An 18,760-nucleotide genomic window follows, 5' to 3' on the forward strand; every position below is an offset into this window, starting at 1 on the left:
GAGGCATTACTTTTGGGGATGTACATATAATACTATCACTATCTGGATGAGTGATATTAATAATGGTGCTGCAAAAAAATCAGAAAATAGAAATTTCTTTATTGTTATTGGGAAAGCAAGTTATTCATTAATTGGAAGCACATACACATGGATCTCCCATACCTGTGCAATAAACTGTATTATCTTCACAAAGATATTTAGAGGCATATCTCTTGGCACAACACCACGGGACCCTTTGGGGAAAAGTGTTGTGACAATAGTAATAAGTCGACTGTAAAAGAAAGAAAAAAGCATTAGACAATTCTGGTCCTTGCAGACCTTCAATTAGCATGAAATGTAAGTCATAAATCCAACACCATTTAGAAAGTTAAGAAAGTATTTTTTTATATGAAAAAGTAATGACATAACTTGTTCCGATCCTCTGCTAAAAAAATTCAATGCATTTATTTTATTTCACTGCTATATTATGACTAACAATAAACTACTTCTAAATCTAACAAGGCAAAGAGTGATTTTTAGTTCTTCCACAAGGTGGGCAAATAATGGACAGCGACACAAAAAGGGAGTATTTTACTGTGTGCTTTTGATTGGTTTCTTTTTTTTTTAACAGCAGGAATAGGTTCAATGTTTCTGCTCCAGCAGGAGGATTCGACTAGATGACCTTTTGAGGTCCCTTCCAATCCCTAACATTCCGTGATTCTGTGAGTTCAGGGAACTGTAACACCTCTTCACTGGCAACATCTGCTCTACGAGGCCTGATTATCATAACAAATACAGCACCTTACCTTTGTGTAGCTGTATTGCTTTCACATTTAATTCTGATCATGTAAACCCACAGTAGTCTGTACAGAGATTCCAGTGCAACTCGAGCCATTTTGGGGTCTTTATTCTAGAAAAAAATAAAGTTCAGGCACAAACTAGAGAGGAAGTTCTGCACTTAGTGGATGCCATGATTCGGAGTTTTTACAGTGACATTACAAAAGGATATAGCCCCACAGCTGCCCAATACCCTCACTGCTGTAGCTGCAAGATGCCTATGCATCTCACCTACCTCTCCCAGTGTTACAAAAGCTGTCAGAAAAGCAAAATATCAAGTCAGTGTGAATTAGATACAGATTACAATTTAAAATATCTATTTGAAAACCAAATCAATTTGACTCTGAAAAGAAAACGCTGTCCTTAGTTGACTCTATCAGTACAAAAGCTGTTGACCTTCGATGCAGACCTGGTATGAAAGACATAGCAGATATTTAAAAGTGAAAGGACAAAAATCTGCGAATTCTTACAGTGGCCTAGGTAACATTGCATCTGGGATGAATTAGATTTCATTTTAGATTATCTGTCTCGATTGCTATTTATTTTTGGAAACTTTTGAACTAGTGTATGATTTCTTACTGTCTCTTCAGTCATACACAGTTTTCCATTTCAACATCTAGTTAACTGAGATTCCCTCCACAATCTGCCTCTGAGACAGTGGTTGCATATTCCACCTGTGCCTTCTGCAGAGGTCTCCAAACCACTGGTTCAGCAAGTGGCAGATAAGAGGCCCTTCATTTCAGCTAACCACTTCACTGTTTTGGTAGGGTTGGGACTACCCTTTCATTTGGATCTACTTTAAGTGCAGAATGGCACACTAGTTACTGTGAAAGTAATAGGTTTGAGAATGCCTTTGTGAAAATAGCAAGTAAATATTTGGCCAGCTTTGGTAAGTCACTCAAGCTACTAACTTTCAGCAATAACACTGCCTGCTTCACAGCTGTTTGACTCAGGTTTCATTTGAGTAAGAAAAACAGGAGAAAAACAAACTAGGCAGAAGTATATTTCATTGTTATCAACAAAATCTGTACAGCTAACTATACATTGTCAGTGGATAAAACTATGTATGCATCAGCTAATGGCAATAATTCAATGGATTTGCAACCTATCAACATACTGAATATTAAGTTTTAATATGGTAGTTAAAAACAGAAGATACTAACCTTGAGATTGGACAGGCAGTTGTTGAGGAAAATATGCCATCTGTTTAAAAAGAACTGCTTCTGACTGACACAAAGTAGACATGTTACCAAAGGGTACAAAGCCTAAACAGGAAATGGATGACGATACCATATTATTCGCATGTCTACAAAATACAAAAGTGATTTAAAAGAGCTACTGCAAACTTAAAAGTTCTAACTCTACCATTTTGTGCAACATGTTAGTCAACGAAAACACACTGTTAACCTGTACAAATTAAAATGAACATTCCTCTAATGCTGTTACAGACATGTTTTACGAATGCACCGAAACCAAACAAATGCCTACTTACAGCACAATCATAAACCGAAAGATGGGGCATAATGTTAAAGCCTGACAGGGTTAATTTCTCTCAATTAAATGAGAAACGATAGCATGGCAATATCTACACCTTATTATAAAAACAGCAGGACCAACATAGTTTGCTGGGATTTTTGAGTACTCAATTACTTCTCAAAATCTGCACTAATGACATTTACTGGGAGATGTGTCAAATGCACTGCCGAGGTGTGCTAAACTATAGGCAATGCCTGGGTCTGCTGGTTACAAACTGTGAACTGGAAAGTAAGGAGGGGCAAAAATCTACCTATTAATTTTAAACTGACTTAGCCGCTTCAGCAAGACTTTTTGGTTTCAATTCTCATGCTAACACACCCAATCAGGACTTTAAAATTAGTCAAAAATAAGATAACTTTTAAAGACCAAGGATTCTCAAAATTAACCCTAAAACTCTAACATTAATCACAGCTCAAAGTCTATGTACACTTTAAAATCCTGTAATGCATAATGTAAATTTCCCATATCTAGGCTAGACCTAATTTCTTGAGCAAATGGCAAATGCACAGGAATTTTCACTTTTATAATCTTCATGTCCAAAATCCATATGACAGAAGATAAGTTTTCTCAAAGAAGACTTTCGTACAAGATTAACACGATGACAATAATAGTTGAGTACTTGGCAGGATCACAGAGCTCAGAAATACACCGAGATTGTTAAACTCATCCTAACTCAGAGCCCTCGAATGGAAGACACACAAACCACCTCCTGGAGTTTCCTAGTTCTCTCTGTTTACTATCGGGAGAACCTCAGCTAGCTCAGATCAGACACTTTCAGACAGAAAATGAGGTCCCCTCCCTGCCTGTTCAGTAAATGTACTGATTCACAAAACTCTGATCTCAGAAAGGAAGGTCTTCCTCAGACTCTAAAGAGCGCATTTTCTTCCTGAGGTCTGAAAATATGCACTGCAGCTATTTCTGCCGGCTGTTTGCCTCTCCCCTCCTCCTCACAATGTTTGTATTTCTAATCACACCCTCCCAAGAATCTAGTCTATTTTGTCACTTTTAACTATGTAGCTTCCAGTGTGGTATGTGTAGACAAGCAATCAAATGCTAAGCCCCAGCTGCGCAATCCTTTCTTAAGCACGTACTATTGACTTTGGCAAGTCTAGCCACCAGTTTGGGGAAGTTCTCTGCAGTGTGAAAACTGAACAGCAAAGCTCTTGCCCTTCTGCAGTTTCAACAAAGTTTTATTAACTTGGCAGAGTGGAGTAGAGCCACGCAAACACAAGCAGAGAGAAATCAGAAATTTGTCCCAAGCCTCCTATTAATTCAAATGGGACCAGAACTGCATCCTGGAGACTGCTTAGACTGCTCCCTACCACTGGTGTAACTGGTGGGGACAGTGCAATGGTGGCAAGAAGCAGCAGCATACTCCTGTAGTTCTCCCAGAAGATTCACTAACACGGGTGAGTGGCAATTGCTGAAAGATCTGGAAAAAGGGAAGTCTTTTGGACATTCCTCTAGAACAAGAAAGGAAGGACAAACGACAACTTTTCCTTACTTAAAAGGTCCAGGGCTTCAAAACAGATTAGCTAACGCCACAGCGCTGACGTGCACTGACCCAGTTGGAGAAACAAACTGCTTAAGGCAGCCAGCGTCAAACTGACTCAGATCTTCATTTAATTCAGATCAACTCATGCTTCCAAAAATACACTGCAGCGCCACTGTTCATCTCACAAGAAAAAAATGAAATTGAGAGCTGCACAGTAGCCAAATTACAGATTTAAAAGGGCATGTGTTGTACATGTTTTCATTCTTACAACTTATTATTTAAGCCCCGTGAAAGAGCTGTTCCCACATGCCTCACTTGACAAGAAATGAACTCTATTCTTTCTTCTCTCCCCCTAATGTTTACACATAGTAAGTATGAGAAAACCTAACGGTTTAGGAGTCAGAGCCCCAGAAGCTGAAAACATCTGCTTGATTCAGACTGATTAAGATCATATTCTGAATAACATAAATACGGTTATTTTTTTGGAGAAACAATAGCCTATTCTGCAAATAATAATGTATTAGCTATAAAGTCAAACACAGAAAAAGTTTTGCAACCAATTCTGTGAATTTCCCAAGAGTCTTGTTAAAGGGATATTTCTAACAGTGAATTTTAGCCTCTGCTTCTTTGTGTTACTGACCAATGAGTGCTTCTTTCGTGAAGAAAGTTCAAGTGTTGTATCATACAGGCTTTCAACAAAGTTCCTCAGACAGGGGACATTCACTTCATTTTTAACAGCCTGAAAGAAAATATCATGTTAATGAAAACACTATTTCTCACAATGTTTTATCTAATTTAAAGAAATAATGCAAACAACCCCCAAAATAAAACTCACAGCAGCAACGGGGACAAGAATTTCAACAAACAGTCCTGCCAGTGCATGCTTGATATCTTTGTCTTTAACTTCAAGGAAATAATGTGCACATTCCTAAAACAAAAGAAAACAAGAAACATAAATTACGTATCAGCTGGAATAAAGACATCCAAATGTTTGCTCGATGCACACCAAGAAAGCTGTCTTGCAAAGCACACAGAAAATACTTGCACTGTGTATTAAGCTCTAAATTTTCATTCTACTTCAAGTACAAAGCAGAACATAAATCAAGATCAAGGATCTGTTGCTCCAACCATGATAATACAGAAACTCTCTCCTTACTCCAGCTTTTCCAGTTAGTGTTTTGGGGATGGAAAGGGAGATGGACTCAGGGGCTGATCTCATGCCTTCTCTCTGTATATTCAGGAGCAGGAAGAATAGTCCACACAGTGCGTTATGTAATGCTCTGTAAGGCCAGAAAAGCAATGTGTTTCTCTAGTACGGTAAAGCGGCAAGGAACAGTCTTACAGAAAATATGTTGAGATGAATTTAATTGCTAGGGTGCATTGCTGATGAAAGATAAAACATAACAGTGTAATTTCCAGCCTGCAATTGAGAATTGAGTGGGAAGGTAAAAAATGTACTTTTGTCCTAAACATGCAGTGTGCTACCATCTGCACAACTGTGCTGCTCAGGATGTGAGGGAGAGGAGACAAGCATCTGTTGTTTCTGTATAACTTCACTGAGGACGACAAATTGCATTGGTCCAGTTACTTCTCTCTCTCTGGTTCCAAGGTCCCAAAAGCCACTGACCTTACGAGGAAGGTCCCCACTGACCTTTTTTCCCTGCATATGCATAAAGAACAGTTTACAGATTAGATCAAGCATAATTTCTCCTGGCTATGGACAGGATTCTACATGATGTAACTTCAGTCACTGCAGCCGCTGCTGCTACACCGCTGAGGCTCTTGATCAAAGCCAGCAGCCTTCCTGGCCTCCTGCAGTCAGTGGCGAAAGCCAGGGTCTTCTGGAGCTCACTGCTGAGGTTAGCTCACCCTTTGAAAATGTCTCTCACCCAGAGTGGAGCTGGTATGACGGAGCCTGTAGCTGGGGGACTGTATGTAGATACTTAAACGAACAGATGAATTACCCACAGAATCAAACTATATGTGACTTTTATCAAATTGAGCAAAAATGGTTTTCATTCATAACACAGTGCATCTTACATATATCCTACAATGCATCATAGGATAAATAAATAAAAATTCATTTGGTGCTAAGATACTCTAGTGATGAGCAAGATAGAGACTATTAGCATCCAGATTTTGAGTCTACTGTACTAGAGCTTTACTAATTCCTGATTTCAACAGCAGTGAACACTGGATCCCAACACTGTTGTGCACTAAGAATACATTATTCACTCATATTATTCTGTATGTGTGCATTTGTATTCCAATGCCAAATCCTTATTTGTGAGCATCTAATATTAAATATGGTTATCTTTTATTCCACTGACACCATTAATAAGCTGATCTTACATGGAGATTTACATAAAACACTCGTTTTACTGGATGACTGGCTACAAATCCTGCAGCTATGAATATGATCCCAAGAAAAAAGAGGGGAATAAAAAGGTTAAGCTAAACAAACCTGCTGCGAGGTATACAACCTATCATGTGTTACCAGACAGAAATGTGGACTACATTAAATGTTGAAATACATAAGACTTTCTTTTTACAGAATGATATGTTAACTTAAAGCATTCATATCAGACACACTATGCTCAGTATTTGTGGTTCTCAAACTGGATGGGTACAGGATGCCCTATACAGGAAGGAGCGTGAAGGGGTGGTGGAAGGTGACAATGCATCCAAGGGAAATTCCATCCAGCTTTTGCCTCATTTCTTTCTCTACCTTTGTGCTTCTCTATACCAGAAGTTCTACTCCCTTTTGGCAACTATGTCAAGGGTGGAAAGTTCACTTTGGAGGTAGTGAGCAGCTAGGCAGGGACATGGGGCAAGGAATGGCTGTGGGATGCCACAATGTGAGGTCATGGTTCTACTCCTTTTGTTGGAGAAAACTCTTTTTGTTGGAGGACAGGATGCACGGATTTGAGTATATGGCTCATGACAGTTTGGCACGAAATGATATATTCCTGAGTTAGGAGACCGGAGAACTGAGAATTACATGTGGAAAAATCCCCTGAAGTATCACAACAGGAAAGATGAAGGGGGGCCTGCTCTCTAAGGTCTGAGATCTGCAGCTCTACACTTAAGAATTTTACCTGCATAAACTGCAGAGAAGCTTCAAAGTCCTCCACAGGATACATCTTAATACGGAAGAATTTCATTCCCATTATGAGACTGATAATGCTTTGAACTATATACGGGCTTTGCTCTTTATGCCGTAGCTCTTTTAATTCTGCCATGAATTTCTTCTTTACAGCAGGAAATCTAGGAATTCATATTGGTTAGTTACAAAACAGTATACATTAATGTTTGAAATGTATTGTAAGGCATATAAATGGGGAAAAACCTATTTGAAGAAGATTCACACTTAGTTGTAAAATATTTCCATCAGTATGTGAATAGATTTCTTTCTGTTCAGCCTTCTTTTGCTTCTGACAAACTCAGAAAAAAAAAAGGGAAGAGTATAGCCTGAACTTAGTCCTTGTGGGTAACTACATCATTCCAATTATTCTCTACTTATGCTCCTTTTTTATATTTGAGCTAACAATATCATTAAAATAGCCCTATCATGTTATTCAAAAATTCAAGATGAAAGATCATGAAAAGTACATGCAATGATTTCAAAGAAAAGGCTTAAATGATAACCATGAAAATATTCAGAGAGGCCATTTTTGCCTTCATTTTTTTTCGAACAGTCATTACAGTAACACTAAACACAACTTGGGACGTTGGGGGGGGGGGTTGTGACCATCTTTTATCATCCTCATGAGTCTGCTGGCGTTCTCTATCCATAAGAATCATCTATAGGATTCAGAAGAAGTTGGATTAAACTATGAAGTGAAATAACTACAGAAAGACTATAAAATATTGGTAAGTTGCTGTAGCCATTTTTAGGTTTGCCCAGCTAGAGTAAAAATAGTACATAGAAAACTTTTCGAAATAGCTCTCTTCAGCCCTTTGGGGTTTCCACAGATATCATTGGTGACACAGGGAAAATAATTTTGCTGTAGTCTAATTGCATTTATTTAGGATCACTGGAATAGATACAGAAAGCCTCTGATTTTCTGAACTTTATGCTCTAGACCACCTGGATGAACAGAGGACCCGTGAGCTGAAAAGATTTACTGTGCACATCTTTCAAGAAGTTGAGAAAATCAGAATATTTGTATACTAAGCAAATAAAACTACCCAGGTTTCCTTTATGAATGGTATTCAATTTTACTCACTTTGCTTGAGCTAGTACACCTATAACTTCTGCATATAAATCTGCGACAATGTGCATATTTCCAGTGTTAGGACCAAGGTACCTAGCATGAGAAATGAAAGAATTCCGTTTGTCAGTCAAGTGTCTGAGAAAGCATGATGCTTAAACGAAATCTATGCAAGTCAGCAAGTAATTTTTTTTCACACAATTTTTGTATGAAAAAGAGCCTTACCCTTCTTTGTATTTAAAGTGCTTGAAAGCCAAGTTAATAACATCATGTACCAAACTGTCTATTACAGGATGAAGTGGAATCTGAAAACACAAAATAAAACATAACTGGTACAGATATAGTAGACTTTAAGCTACACACCTTAGTGCTAGTACGACTTGCGTGTATCTTTCCTACACACATATGACACTAGCAGAAATGGCAGCTAGCTAATAAAACAGCTGAAATGAGCTACCCATTTAAAATTTAATTAGAATCAAAGACAAATACTACATCTTCAAAAACCTGGAAAAGTGAAGTCTGCATGGGTGGAGAATACTATGTATGCTACATGTGCGAGAAAGACAGCAATGAACAAGCATGCAAGGAGTATCTCACATTTTTATTAGACTCTTGAAGATGGAAACAGAAAAAAGAATCCTAAAATAAGGTTATAAGACAAACTTTGTAATTTCCATGATTTACTAGTTAACATATAATTGAAGAACTGCGTACCTGTTTCAAAACTTCTATTAATACTAAAGAAAATATAAAGTCAATAGCCAGATCTCTTCTTTCCATTAAATAGTCCCTTTGCTGTTCGTCACTGCAAAATCAAAAGAAACACACTATTTAGGAGATGTACTATAATTCATATTATATGCCTTCTTCAGTTACTCAAATAGTTAACAGTGGATTATGTTCTATTTTTCAAAAGTGCAGTACAACATTTCAGAAGTAATGCACTGATACGCTCTTAAAATCTGAGACAAATAAAACAAATCCAACTTGCTACATTCACCTTCATTCAGATATTGAAATATCACTTTCCATTTTCTTCTTTTTTCCAGTTTAAGCACGCCTTTTCAAGGAAACAAAACAAAAAAAAAGGAAACCTGGATTCTATATTATAAAAAATGGATTTGTTTCAATTTCCCTGCTGACGGCACCAGTTAGACAGTTCTCAGTTACACTTGGAAGGCAGACAAAATAAATTATTTTGTACTATCAAATTCGGATACAGACTTGTGATGAATTTTAAAGGCTGCCTTTAAAGTACTGATGGAGAATTCATAACCAAATCACATCCTCTTTTTGAAACTGTTCCAGTGTTGATTTTTTTTTAACTTTGGCATGATTCGCCATAAGTTAAAAAGCATTCCTAGTGAACAAACCAGAGGAAGATCTGAAGTGAGTAGCTTGCAATAGAAATACAAAACACATCCATATAGATCAACTGATCACAGTTCCAAAGTGCACTGAAAAGATGACATGAAATGTAAAATATTTTTTGTAAAATTCAGTATTCAACAAGCAGTCCTGCAGACCTTCTGAGGCAACTACCACTTATTTCAGTTTTGAGTAAACGACAGATCCCAGAGCATGTCTCAATAATTGATTTCGGATGTTTTTATGTACTTCTAATTTAGAATGCATTTAAAAGCTCTGCTTGATCAGTGTTGAAATGAATTATTTGCATTTTGATTTTCCCGGTTTCACATTAACTGGAGAAAGGAGTGGTTGTATGTACTTTTTGTAATACTATCAATTGACAGAGTGGCCTCGGTTACTTCACCATTAAACTGACCTTCAACTAGATTTTGAGTGGCATACCTGAAGACATCTATATGAACTTATACATGAACTGACTGTCCTGTAAATGGCTCCTACAAGGGGCAGTCAGGAGAAAGAGGCACTTTAAGACAAGGCTTCATCTCATGCCAGTACATGAACTGATGAATCACGCTTTCAAATAGCCTACTTCCACTCACCATAAAGAATCCAGCAGAGCATCATTCAGGTCCATGCCTACCTTGTCGATATCTAAAACTAGTTCCCATCCCTTCAGTCCAGCAACCATTGCCTTCTGTAGTTACTGGATTAAATGTAATCTTCCCAGTACTGGAAAGGAACTTATAAGCAGAAGGGAGACAAACTTTTTACATGATCTAACAGTGATAGGACAAGGGGGATGGCTTTGAACTAAAGGAGGGGAAATTTAGGTTAGATGTTAGGAATTTTTTTCTCACAGGGTGGTGAGGCACTGGCACAGGCAGCCCAGAGAAGCTGTGGGTGCCTCATCCCTGGACGTGTTCAAGGCCAGGCTGGATGGGGCCCTGGGCAGCCTGAGCTGCTGGGAGGTGTGCCTGTGTGCTGCCCAGGGTGGTTGGAGTTCAATGGTCTTTAAGTTCCCTTTGAATCTAAGCTATTCTATGATTCTAATCTAACAAATTGCCAATGTGTTTCCAAACACCAGGTCTGCTGTTTCAATACAGTGTGTAGATGTATTCAGAAAAACTTTAAAGAATGTGCTATACTAAACGGTCAGGACTTAATGTCAATCTGTTGACTTATTGCCAAGGAACTCCTGATATTGTAAGAGATCAATATATTTGTTCTGGGTTTTTTTTTTGCTTGCTTGTTTGTTAAGTCAATGCTGCTAAAGCTCATTAACTGATTCACAGTCGTATGGATAGAGAATAGCTGTACGTGAAATTTCTCTAAGCAGAATGCTGTATGAAAAAGAATCCTTCCAAATGTCAGAGAATTATTACCTGCTCACATGAGTAATGAAGACATAGTTTATACAAGCCTCTATTTAAATAACATGACAGCATACAAAACAGCAGTAAGAACCAGTGTTTTAACTAACTGCAGCATAATTTTAAGGACACAACTGCTTCATTTACATCAAAGCTGAGAGCTTTCCAAGATTTCCAAGAGCATGAAAATAACTTTCAAATAACTGTAAATGTACAAAAGCTGATAGGTGAAATGTAATATATTTTACCCTTGAATCTGTCACTAGCACATGTGAACATATTAAAAATCGTACCTTTTGGATTTAGTACTTGTTCTTGGTCTGTACTCATGAGATTCATCTTCTATGCCGTTCTGTCTTTTGTACCAATCAAACAAAGTGCGCAGAATAGAGGGCAGACAATATTCTGAAAGTGAGCTCATTGAGCTTATTACCTACAGGGAAAATGCAGCAAAGCAAATAGTGATCAAGATTCCCCTCTACCTTTAAAAAAAAAAAAGCACTAATTCAATGGTTTAACATTTTGCTTCTTGTTTTCACATATTTTTTCAAGTTATAAATCTACGGTCCAACCTAAGGTACCTAATATTCTGCATCTCCTCTTGAAATATAAGCACAAATACAATAACAGCATCAATAGTACCTTTTAATTGACAATACTAAAATGCATAAAAGTGTTTATCACGTCCTCCAACCCAACAGAAAAATACCTAGCTCTCCAAGGGGCTTGTTTTTATTCATTACACGATGTTGATATTTAATTTGAGCACACTGTAAGGATAGGAAAGGAAAAGGTGATTAACGAGTGGTACTGTTTCATGGGTTATATCTGACTGCTGCACGCCCCTCCTGAAGCTCATAACAAATTGAGAAAACCCATGAACTCTGAGAAAACCTGAACTGACTATGCAAATGCATCTTGCTATTAGGCTCACATACCCGGTAACTTAAGACTTCTCTTCTATATACACCAGAAAATACACTTTCCTCTGTATTTTTGTGTATAAGTAAGTAAAATATAGTTAAAAACCATTCCTTAAAAGTCTCTGAATAAGCAGTGTTAGTGTCATACTGAATAAGAACGCTACTGCTCACTTGATATAAACTTTGTCACCAATTACAGAAACATTACTGAACATTTCTGAACTGTTACTCCTGAACTATGACTTAAACTTCCTATTACAGAAAACCATAAACCAGCAATACATGAAAGATCAGAAGCTAGGGTAAAACAAACCACCATACTCTTATCCAAGAGGATCATATAAGTGTTGAAACTGAATGTTTACAGCCACTGCATTTGAGTAAATTTCAAAAAAAGAGAAAACAACTAAAATATGAATGAAATCCAGATCTGGAGATTTGTGAGCAACTCAGGATCACGCAGGGTCTGGTCCTACAAAGTGCTGAGTGCAGGAGCTGAATGTACTTTGTGCCAGGAACACTGATTATGTCAGCAGCTCCGCCAGGTTTACTCATTTGCTTGAACGTAAAACAGCACATCTCAGTGCTGCGGAACAACAAGCAGCAGTCTTATGTCTTGTGTAAGACCAAGCCCATGTGAAGTCTGAGACTAAGATGAGATCAGAACCAGGAATCTGAGCACTGTTCACACCATTCCCAATGTCAATGATGCCTTAAATGACAATTTTTTGAGGATGATAGCTTAGATAAACAACTCTGATCTCTTTTTCTGTTTTTCAGGCTCAGAATTTAACTAACTCATAGTGATGTGGTCTAAAGTTTAGGAAACGTTTTGAGGATAAAGTATGATTATTTTGATTGTGTTCAGATCTAAAGTTAAATATAGAGCATTAGAAAGCTGAAAATGAAAGTTTATGTAACAGTTCTATTTTAGGAAAGCTCTCGATCCAATATATGTTATCATCTGAAATAGAAAACAAGGTGCTGTGGAAGATGGCACGGAGGCCCTGCTTGCAGCAGTGACAGGAGGCCTTTCGGGACGAATGATTACAGCGGGCCAGGCTGAAGGATACCAAAGCCTTCAAGCATACGGCTTCAGATAAGATCTCAAAAGACATGAATCAGGGCCAGAGCAAACGATTCACAGCTGCTCAGACATTGCAATTGCTTCTCTATTGTTTTCAAAAAGGTTTTCTGAAGCTGCCACAACAGCAGCTGTTCATTATGGGATGCAATGAGAAACGGTTTCCTGAAGAAAACTGTAAAACCCACAAACAACAACAGGGTTTTCTGAGAGAGGCATCTATTTTTAAGATCACAGCAATGCTCGTAAGTAAAAAATAAATACCTGAAAGCTAAATATCTTTTAAGAGATTGCAATATGTAACTGCAAGTAGAAAATTGTTTTAGTCAGGTGTTCCTGCAGGCTCTCTAACACATGTATCAATGCTCTTCCCTCAGTTTCAATTACACAATTTCACTCTCCATGAAAAGTCAAAGTGACTCCTGTTAAATCTCCCCAAGCCATACCTTCTCCGCTGAATTTACAGTGCGTGCCTTTAGCAGGGATAAAAGGTCAATATAACTTTTTAAAAAATCTTTCTGTCATTGCACTTTTAAGACAGGAAGGAAGGGTGGATTGGGCAAAAACCTGGCTCTCAGGGAACAGGAAGGGAGGGAAGTCTAGCCAGCACGTTGGTTACTCAACCCTTTCATTTACTGGAAGTAAGTCCAGGAGGGAGATGAATTCTAGCACTGTGTTGCTCCTGAAAGGGAGTGCACAGATGTACAAGTATGTCTTTGTTGTACAAATGATCATGTTCTTCCATCATAAATGAACCACCTACTGTATAACTTAAGGATAAGAAATCTGCACAAGTGTGGAGCTGTTCAAAACTTGTGTTCACAGAGCACCAAACATACTTTATGTAAATGCTTAATATTTATTTTGGATTAATATGTGAAAATAAATGGAAAGAAATTCTGTCCAGATAGTTTGCTACAACCTACATACTTTCATAGAAGTCTTGCTATACTGTCAAAATAGGAACCCAAGACATGTTTCCACTAACAACAGATAATTTTAATATTTCACATATGAATTTCTATATGCTTGAACAGCAAATGGATTCAAACCTGAACTCTCCTTTCAATAGCATCGTTGATCTCCCGACTATCCTTTCCTCACGCACCATATTTATCATTATGTATGTCAAGAGTGCTTTTGACTGCCATTTTAATAAGGCAGAAATCCAGTACTTCATTTTTGCAGAGTGTCGATTTATTTTTTTCTGAACTATTATTCACAGTGTCTCCCTATTCTGTCTTCAAATCATTGTGTATACTCAAAATAATGGACGCTACAAGAGAGGTTACACGTTTTTCTATCAATGTTACCGAAAGAAGGAGAATTTGATAAATGTTTTCTTAGCTATATTTAGGATACCCATAGCCATGCAGTAATGTTTTCCCTTCCTTCAACATTTTTTCCATCCAATGCATGTCTATAACAAAACACCGTAACTATAAACAATACAGATTCAAGGAAAATAAAAGCTGCAATGAAGTTCATGTTCCTTGAAATCAACTGTGAAGTAATAATGGTCACCAGTAAGATTAGGATTTCATATTCAATACAGTAAATTAAGGGGAAAAAGTTAATTAAATTTCTATTTCAAATAATCTGGTCTTGGAGGTGAGGGTAGAGAGATGAACTACACTAAGCTATTATTAAAGTAGGTACGTGATGGAATTCCTATTGGATCCTTGGAGACAGACCGTTTTTTTTCAGCAAACGTTAAGATTTCTAAATAAACCAACTCTCTAATGTAAACATCTATAAAATATAACATCTCATGTAAATAGCACAGGTGAGTTTGTGCAGATCTTATTTCATTCATATTTCTGTTCTAAATATTTCTGGGGGCACTCCGAAGTAAATGTCTCTGGGAATTGTTAAAACTGGTAAGCAGTACGTTGGAATCACTGGTTTTCACTTGTGTGAGTAACAAAGTCGGATTTTTTTAATCATAATACTGTAGACAGCTGATTTATCTACCTTGCTCAAACATTAGCAAGGCTTACAGCTAATTTTACTTCAGGGTAACAATTTACATGGAAGCCCATTTATTTCTAGTGTGCAGCAAGTTCAGTTCTGAAAGTGGTACCTTCCATTTTGCCTTCAGATGTAGTTCTTTGCACACTGTTTCAACATAAGCCTTTGAGCAGGAGCTAAGTTTTGTCCTATGTCCCCATTAGCATTATTTCTTTTATTTCCTCTCATCACACGCCCTTCTGCAGGAGAAGGACCACACATAAGACACAGTGAAAGGGAAAACACAAAGGGGGACAACTGCAATGCTACTACAGCAATGCGGGTATGATTACTCACTTACTATAGCTAACAAATATCATTTTGTATGGGAATAATCATTGGGATATTACCTACCCCATTTAGGTTGCTATGGAAAACGGACACAGTCATTAGCATATTGTTTGGTGTCTTATTTATTTTTGACATTCTCACATTTTTAATTACTAAATTTTTACTTTCCTAGCTTGACCTGTTTCTGTTTTCCAGTCCGTATTCTCTAATTTATGGCACTTCTAAGAAGAGAAGCATAATTAAAATGAGTACAAACCTTTCTGCAGATTATGCTGAAACTCTCACAAAAGAGACCTCATATGGACAGTTTCACATGAAAGCTAAGTCTTGCTGTTAAATTTTCACTTCATGAGTATGGCCAACACATTATATTCATGCTGTATTTTTATATGGAAAAATGTCTGCAGGTTGGTCCAAGAATACACGGTGCCCTTCTTCTGGTTTCAGTATTGTCAGTTCACAGAACATTTCTGTTCTATGCTAAGAACAGAAGATACTTTAGTGTGGGCTGAGAGAAGAGTAATAAAAATGTCTCCTTGGGTGAGGATGAGCCTCTTGGATAATTATGTTTTTTTTGCCCTACCTTTTGATCTTTTCATGTACTGCAACTTCGTGGTTTCCTGTAAGAGGAAGTTTAAGTCATAGTTCAGTAGTACTATGTTTAATAACATTTCTGTAATTGTTGAGACAGAACGTGCTAATGCTGGAACAGTAAAACTCTTTGCCAGTAGCCAAGTAAAGTTGTCTCATGAAGAACCTTGAGGACATAACTTCAAATACGCAATAAAGATACCATATATAGAAATCATATATTCTCCAGTGTATGTTTTCTTTACACACATGAACACCTAACAAAGAAAATACAGTCAGTGTAAGGAATCCAGTTTGTGAGGCTAAGTTCTGCAAGTCAGGATAAGTGAGATTACTTCATACATTGCTCAAGATACTATTATGAGTTAGAGGATGGTGATGCAATTGACAACTAGACAGAACCACAGGACAATACTGTCTGCCTACCAAGAGACATTGATACTACACCCATGTGGAAAGAAACAGTATTGTCTGGAATCACCTCATCAGCTATGCATGTGCACTGCCAGGTCCCCAGACCCTGGAACTATGATCACAACCACAAACAGAATTCCTAAAACGTGTTTGAGAACAGGCAGAAGAGAGTCTCCTTTTCTGACAGTCAGAGATAAAGCTGTTCAGTGGAAGTAAACAATGCTTTCAGACACATTCCAAGTGGTTCATGAGTTTCAGCCTTAAACTTCAATCTAATTACTGTAGGCAGCTAAATCTCCATTCTGCTGATTGTAAATTTTTGCAAAGGGTATTTTTAAGGCTGTTTTTTTCCAGCTCTGAAGTTGTCCTGAAAAAGACAATTTAAAATCAGGCTATGCCTTACTTTTGCTACTTTTCAATTCACAGTTAAGATACAGTTCAGATATTTTTAGTGCCTAGTGATCTGTTCACTTCAGTTTCACCTATCAATTTCACTTGACTTGAATACAGGCAATTTGTTTGAAGTCTTCAGAATCTGTTCTGAGAAAATTAGGTTCCTTTGACTGTGCCATTTTTGATGCCTTCAAACTGAAAACCAAAACTGTAAGATACCACTTAAAAGTTATTAGACACCTCTGAGTAACACTTGTTCATGGGGACTACTCAATTTCTGAATTAGAAATGGCAGGAATGTCATCTATTGCCTTTCCTGTTTTTGCCAGACAACGTTAAGAGTTTCTGAATAAATACCAAAATTTTCCACATTTACTTGGATGGCAGAAGCAAGGGGTTATCAAACTCATCTTCCTTCATCCCACATACTCTACATATTTGAGTTAATTTATAAAATAAAACTCAAATAGAGCTAAAAGCACAAGACCTCTTTCTTGGGTTTTAGTATCATATATTTTCACGATCTTCAAGGTTTCCTGGCTAGATGAGAACTTAATTTTGAATATCAGCAAAAATACCTGCATTTTCATGACAATTTTATAATGCTGACATGTTGCCACTTGTAAAACAGCTTTATAATACTGAGGTGCATTGACCAAATAAAGTGAGTGAAATATGACAACTAGAAAAAGACTTTTTGCTCTATCTTACTATCACTACTCTAGCTGAATGCTCTCAAATTTGCAACAAGCAAAATTTAGAATGAATATCTGACTACAGTTAACCCAGTGGGTTACAACGGGTACAAGTCAATCCCAGGAGCATTACAACAAAAAATGATTGTGCTGTTTAAGAACAAAACAAAATAAAACCTTCGATGTGAAACACTGCCAACAACTCAGGCTGACATAAAGCCTGGAAATGTCAGTTTGGATAGTTTGTTTGGAAAAATTCATGGAAATGAAACCATGGAATGAAACCATGGTTTTCTAACAGGAAGTCTAAGGCAATCTCAGGTCTACAATTTTTCTTCCAACTCTCTAGACATAAATAGGTAGAACTCCAGATATGTGGTTAGAAATATACGCAAATGTATGTTACAAAACGTGCTTTTGTTTTTCAGTCTGCGTTTGTTGGTTCCCCTCCGCCCCAGGATGGAAAGTAAAATGCCATAGTTGGAAATGCAAAATTGCTTCACTCTAGGGAAGCATTCACTATCCTCAGTAATTGATCTTGAATTAATTGTTTAATTTTCGATTTGCCAGAAACCAGGAGAAGTGTTAAGTCTTCCAATTCTTCCTTGTAAAGGGCCACAGTTTGCCTAACCATGAATATTTAATCAAATCAAGGCCACCCATTATGTGTTTGCTTAACACACTGCAGAACAGTATCACAAGTTTTGCATATGGGTGGCTTAATTTGTTTTTCTTTCCCATTTATATCTGAAACTCTTCCCACAGGAAGGGAAAAAAAAGCAAAAATATGAAATTATTAAGGTCAAAATACCACAAAAAAAAATCATTAGCAGTTAGGATACTCACAAAGCAGCTTCCTTTAGCCTACTGTGGCTGGCTTCCCCAGAGGCTGTGGCCAGCAGAAGCAGGCAGGATGCTCTGGATAGTAGAACAGCAGTCCTGCCCTTTGCCTGCCTGGACAGCCCTCTAGACAGCCTTCCCCTCCCCAAAAAGCAGCTACAGTACACCGCAGAAAGTGTTATTTTGTCAAACTAAAATTATGAAGTGAGCCTTTCTGAACGGCAGCAGGATCGCACAAGGCCTCTCTTCTTCTGGCACAATATATCTAACGTACCAGAAAAGACAATAAAAGTGGTTTCATTCATTTGGGGTTCTGAAGTACTACCCGTACCTATCTCCTCACCCAAAATGAAGCGCCTCAGCGTGGTACCTGCAGCTTATGGCATTAGCCACAACTGGTTTCAGGTGATGCAGTCACTGCTGCTTCTCCTGTTTCCTTCTGTTCTGTATTTCTGGCACCACCACCAGCACAGTGGTGTGAGCAGCAATGGCCAAAGCACAAACCTCAGCGGCGGGAGCTGAGACAGGAATGGTGGAGCAGCAAATAACTTTGTTTTTTATGACACACCTTGTGTTTATCCTTCCTCTTTGTTGAGAGTGAGTTTTGGCAATCTTCACGGGTCTTAAATTCTTTTACAACTTTATCTCAAAATAGGTTACTCATGTAGTATTTTTTCGTAGATTTTTTTTTTTTTAAACGACTGGGGGCCATGA

At 37.7% G+C, this 18,760-nt stretch overlaps 1 protein-coding gene across 5 annotated transcripts in view; it reads right to left on the reverse strand.

Annotated features, from left to right (window-relative positions):
• FRY (FRY microtubule binding protein) overlaps positions 1 to 18,760 on the reverse strand; it is a 241,890-nt gene that overhangs the window by 99,581 nt on the left and 123,549 nt on the right. For all 5 annotated transcript variants that reach the window (XM_021378243.1, XM_021378227.1, XM_021378219.1 and 2 more), the window contains 10 exons: positions 11,099 to 11,238; positions 8,779 to 8,869; positions 8,287 to 8,366; positions 8,077 to 8,157; positions 6,946 to 7,114; positions 4,683 to 4,775; positions 4,488 to 4,586; positions 1,980 to 2,081; positions 786 to 889; positions 163 to 271 (listed from right to left, as the gene is read on the reverse strand). In XM_021378243.1, the coding sequence (XP_021233918.1) occupies positions 163 to 271; positions 786 to 889; positions 1,980 to 2,081; positions 4,488 to 4,586; positions 4,683 to 4,775; positions 6,946 to 7,114; positions 8,077 to 8,157; positions 8,287 to 8,366; positions 8,779 to 8,869; positions 11,099 to 11,238 (1,068 nt within the window). The remainder of the gene's footprint in view (positions 1 to 162; positions 272 to 785; positions 890 to 1,979; positions 2,082 to 4,487; positions 4,587 to 4,682; positions 4,776 to 6,945; positions 7,115 to 8,076; positions 8,158 to 8,286; positions 8,367 to 8,778; positions 8,870 to 11,098; positions 11,239 to 18,760) is intronic.

The sequence above is a fragment of the Numida meleagris genome, chromosome 1 (genome assembly GCF_002078875.1).
Source record: "Numida meleagris isolate 19003 breed g44 Domestic line chromosome 1, NumMel1.0, whole genome shotgun sequence".
NCBI classification, from domain to species: domain Eukaryota; kingdom Metazoa; phylum Chordata; class Aves; order Galliformes; family Numididae; genus Numida; species Numida meleagris.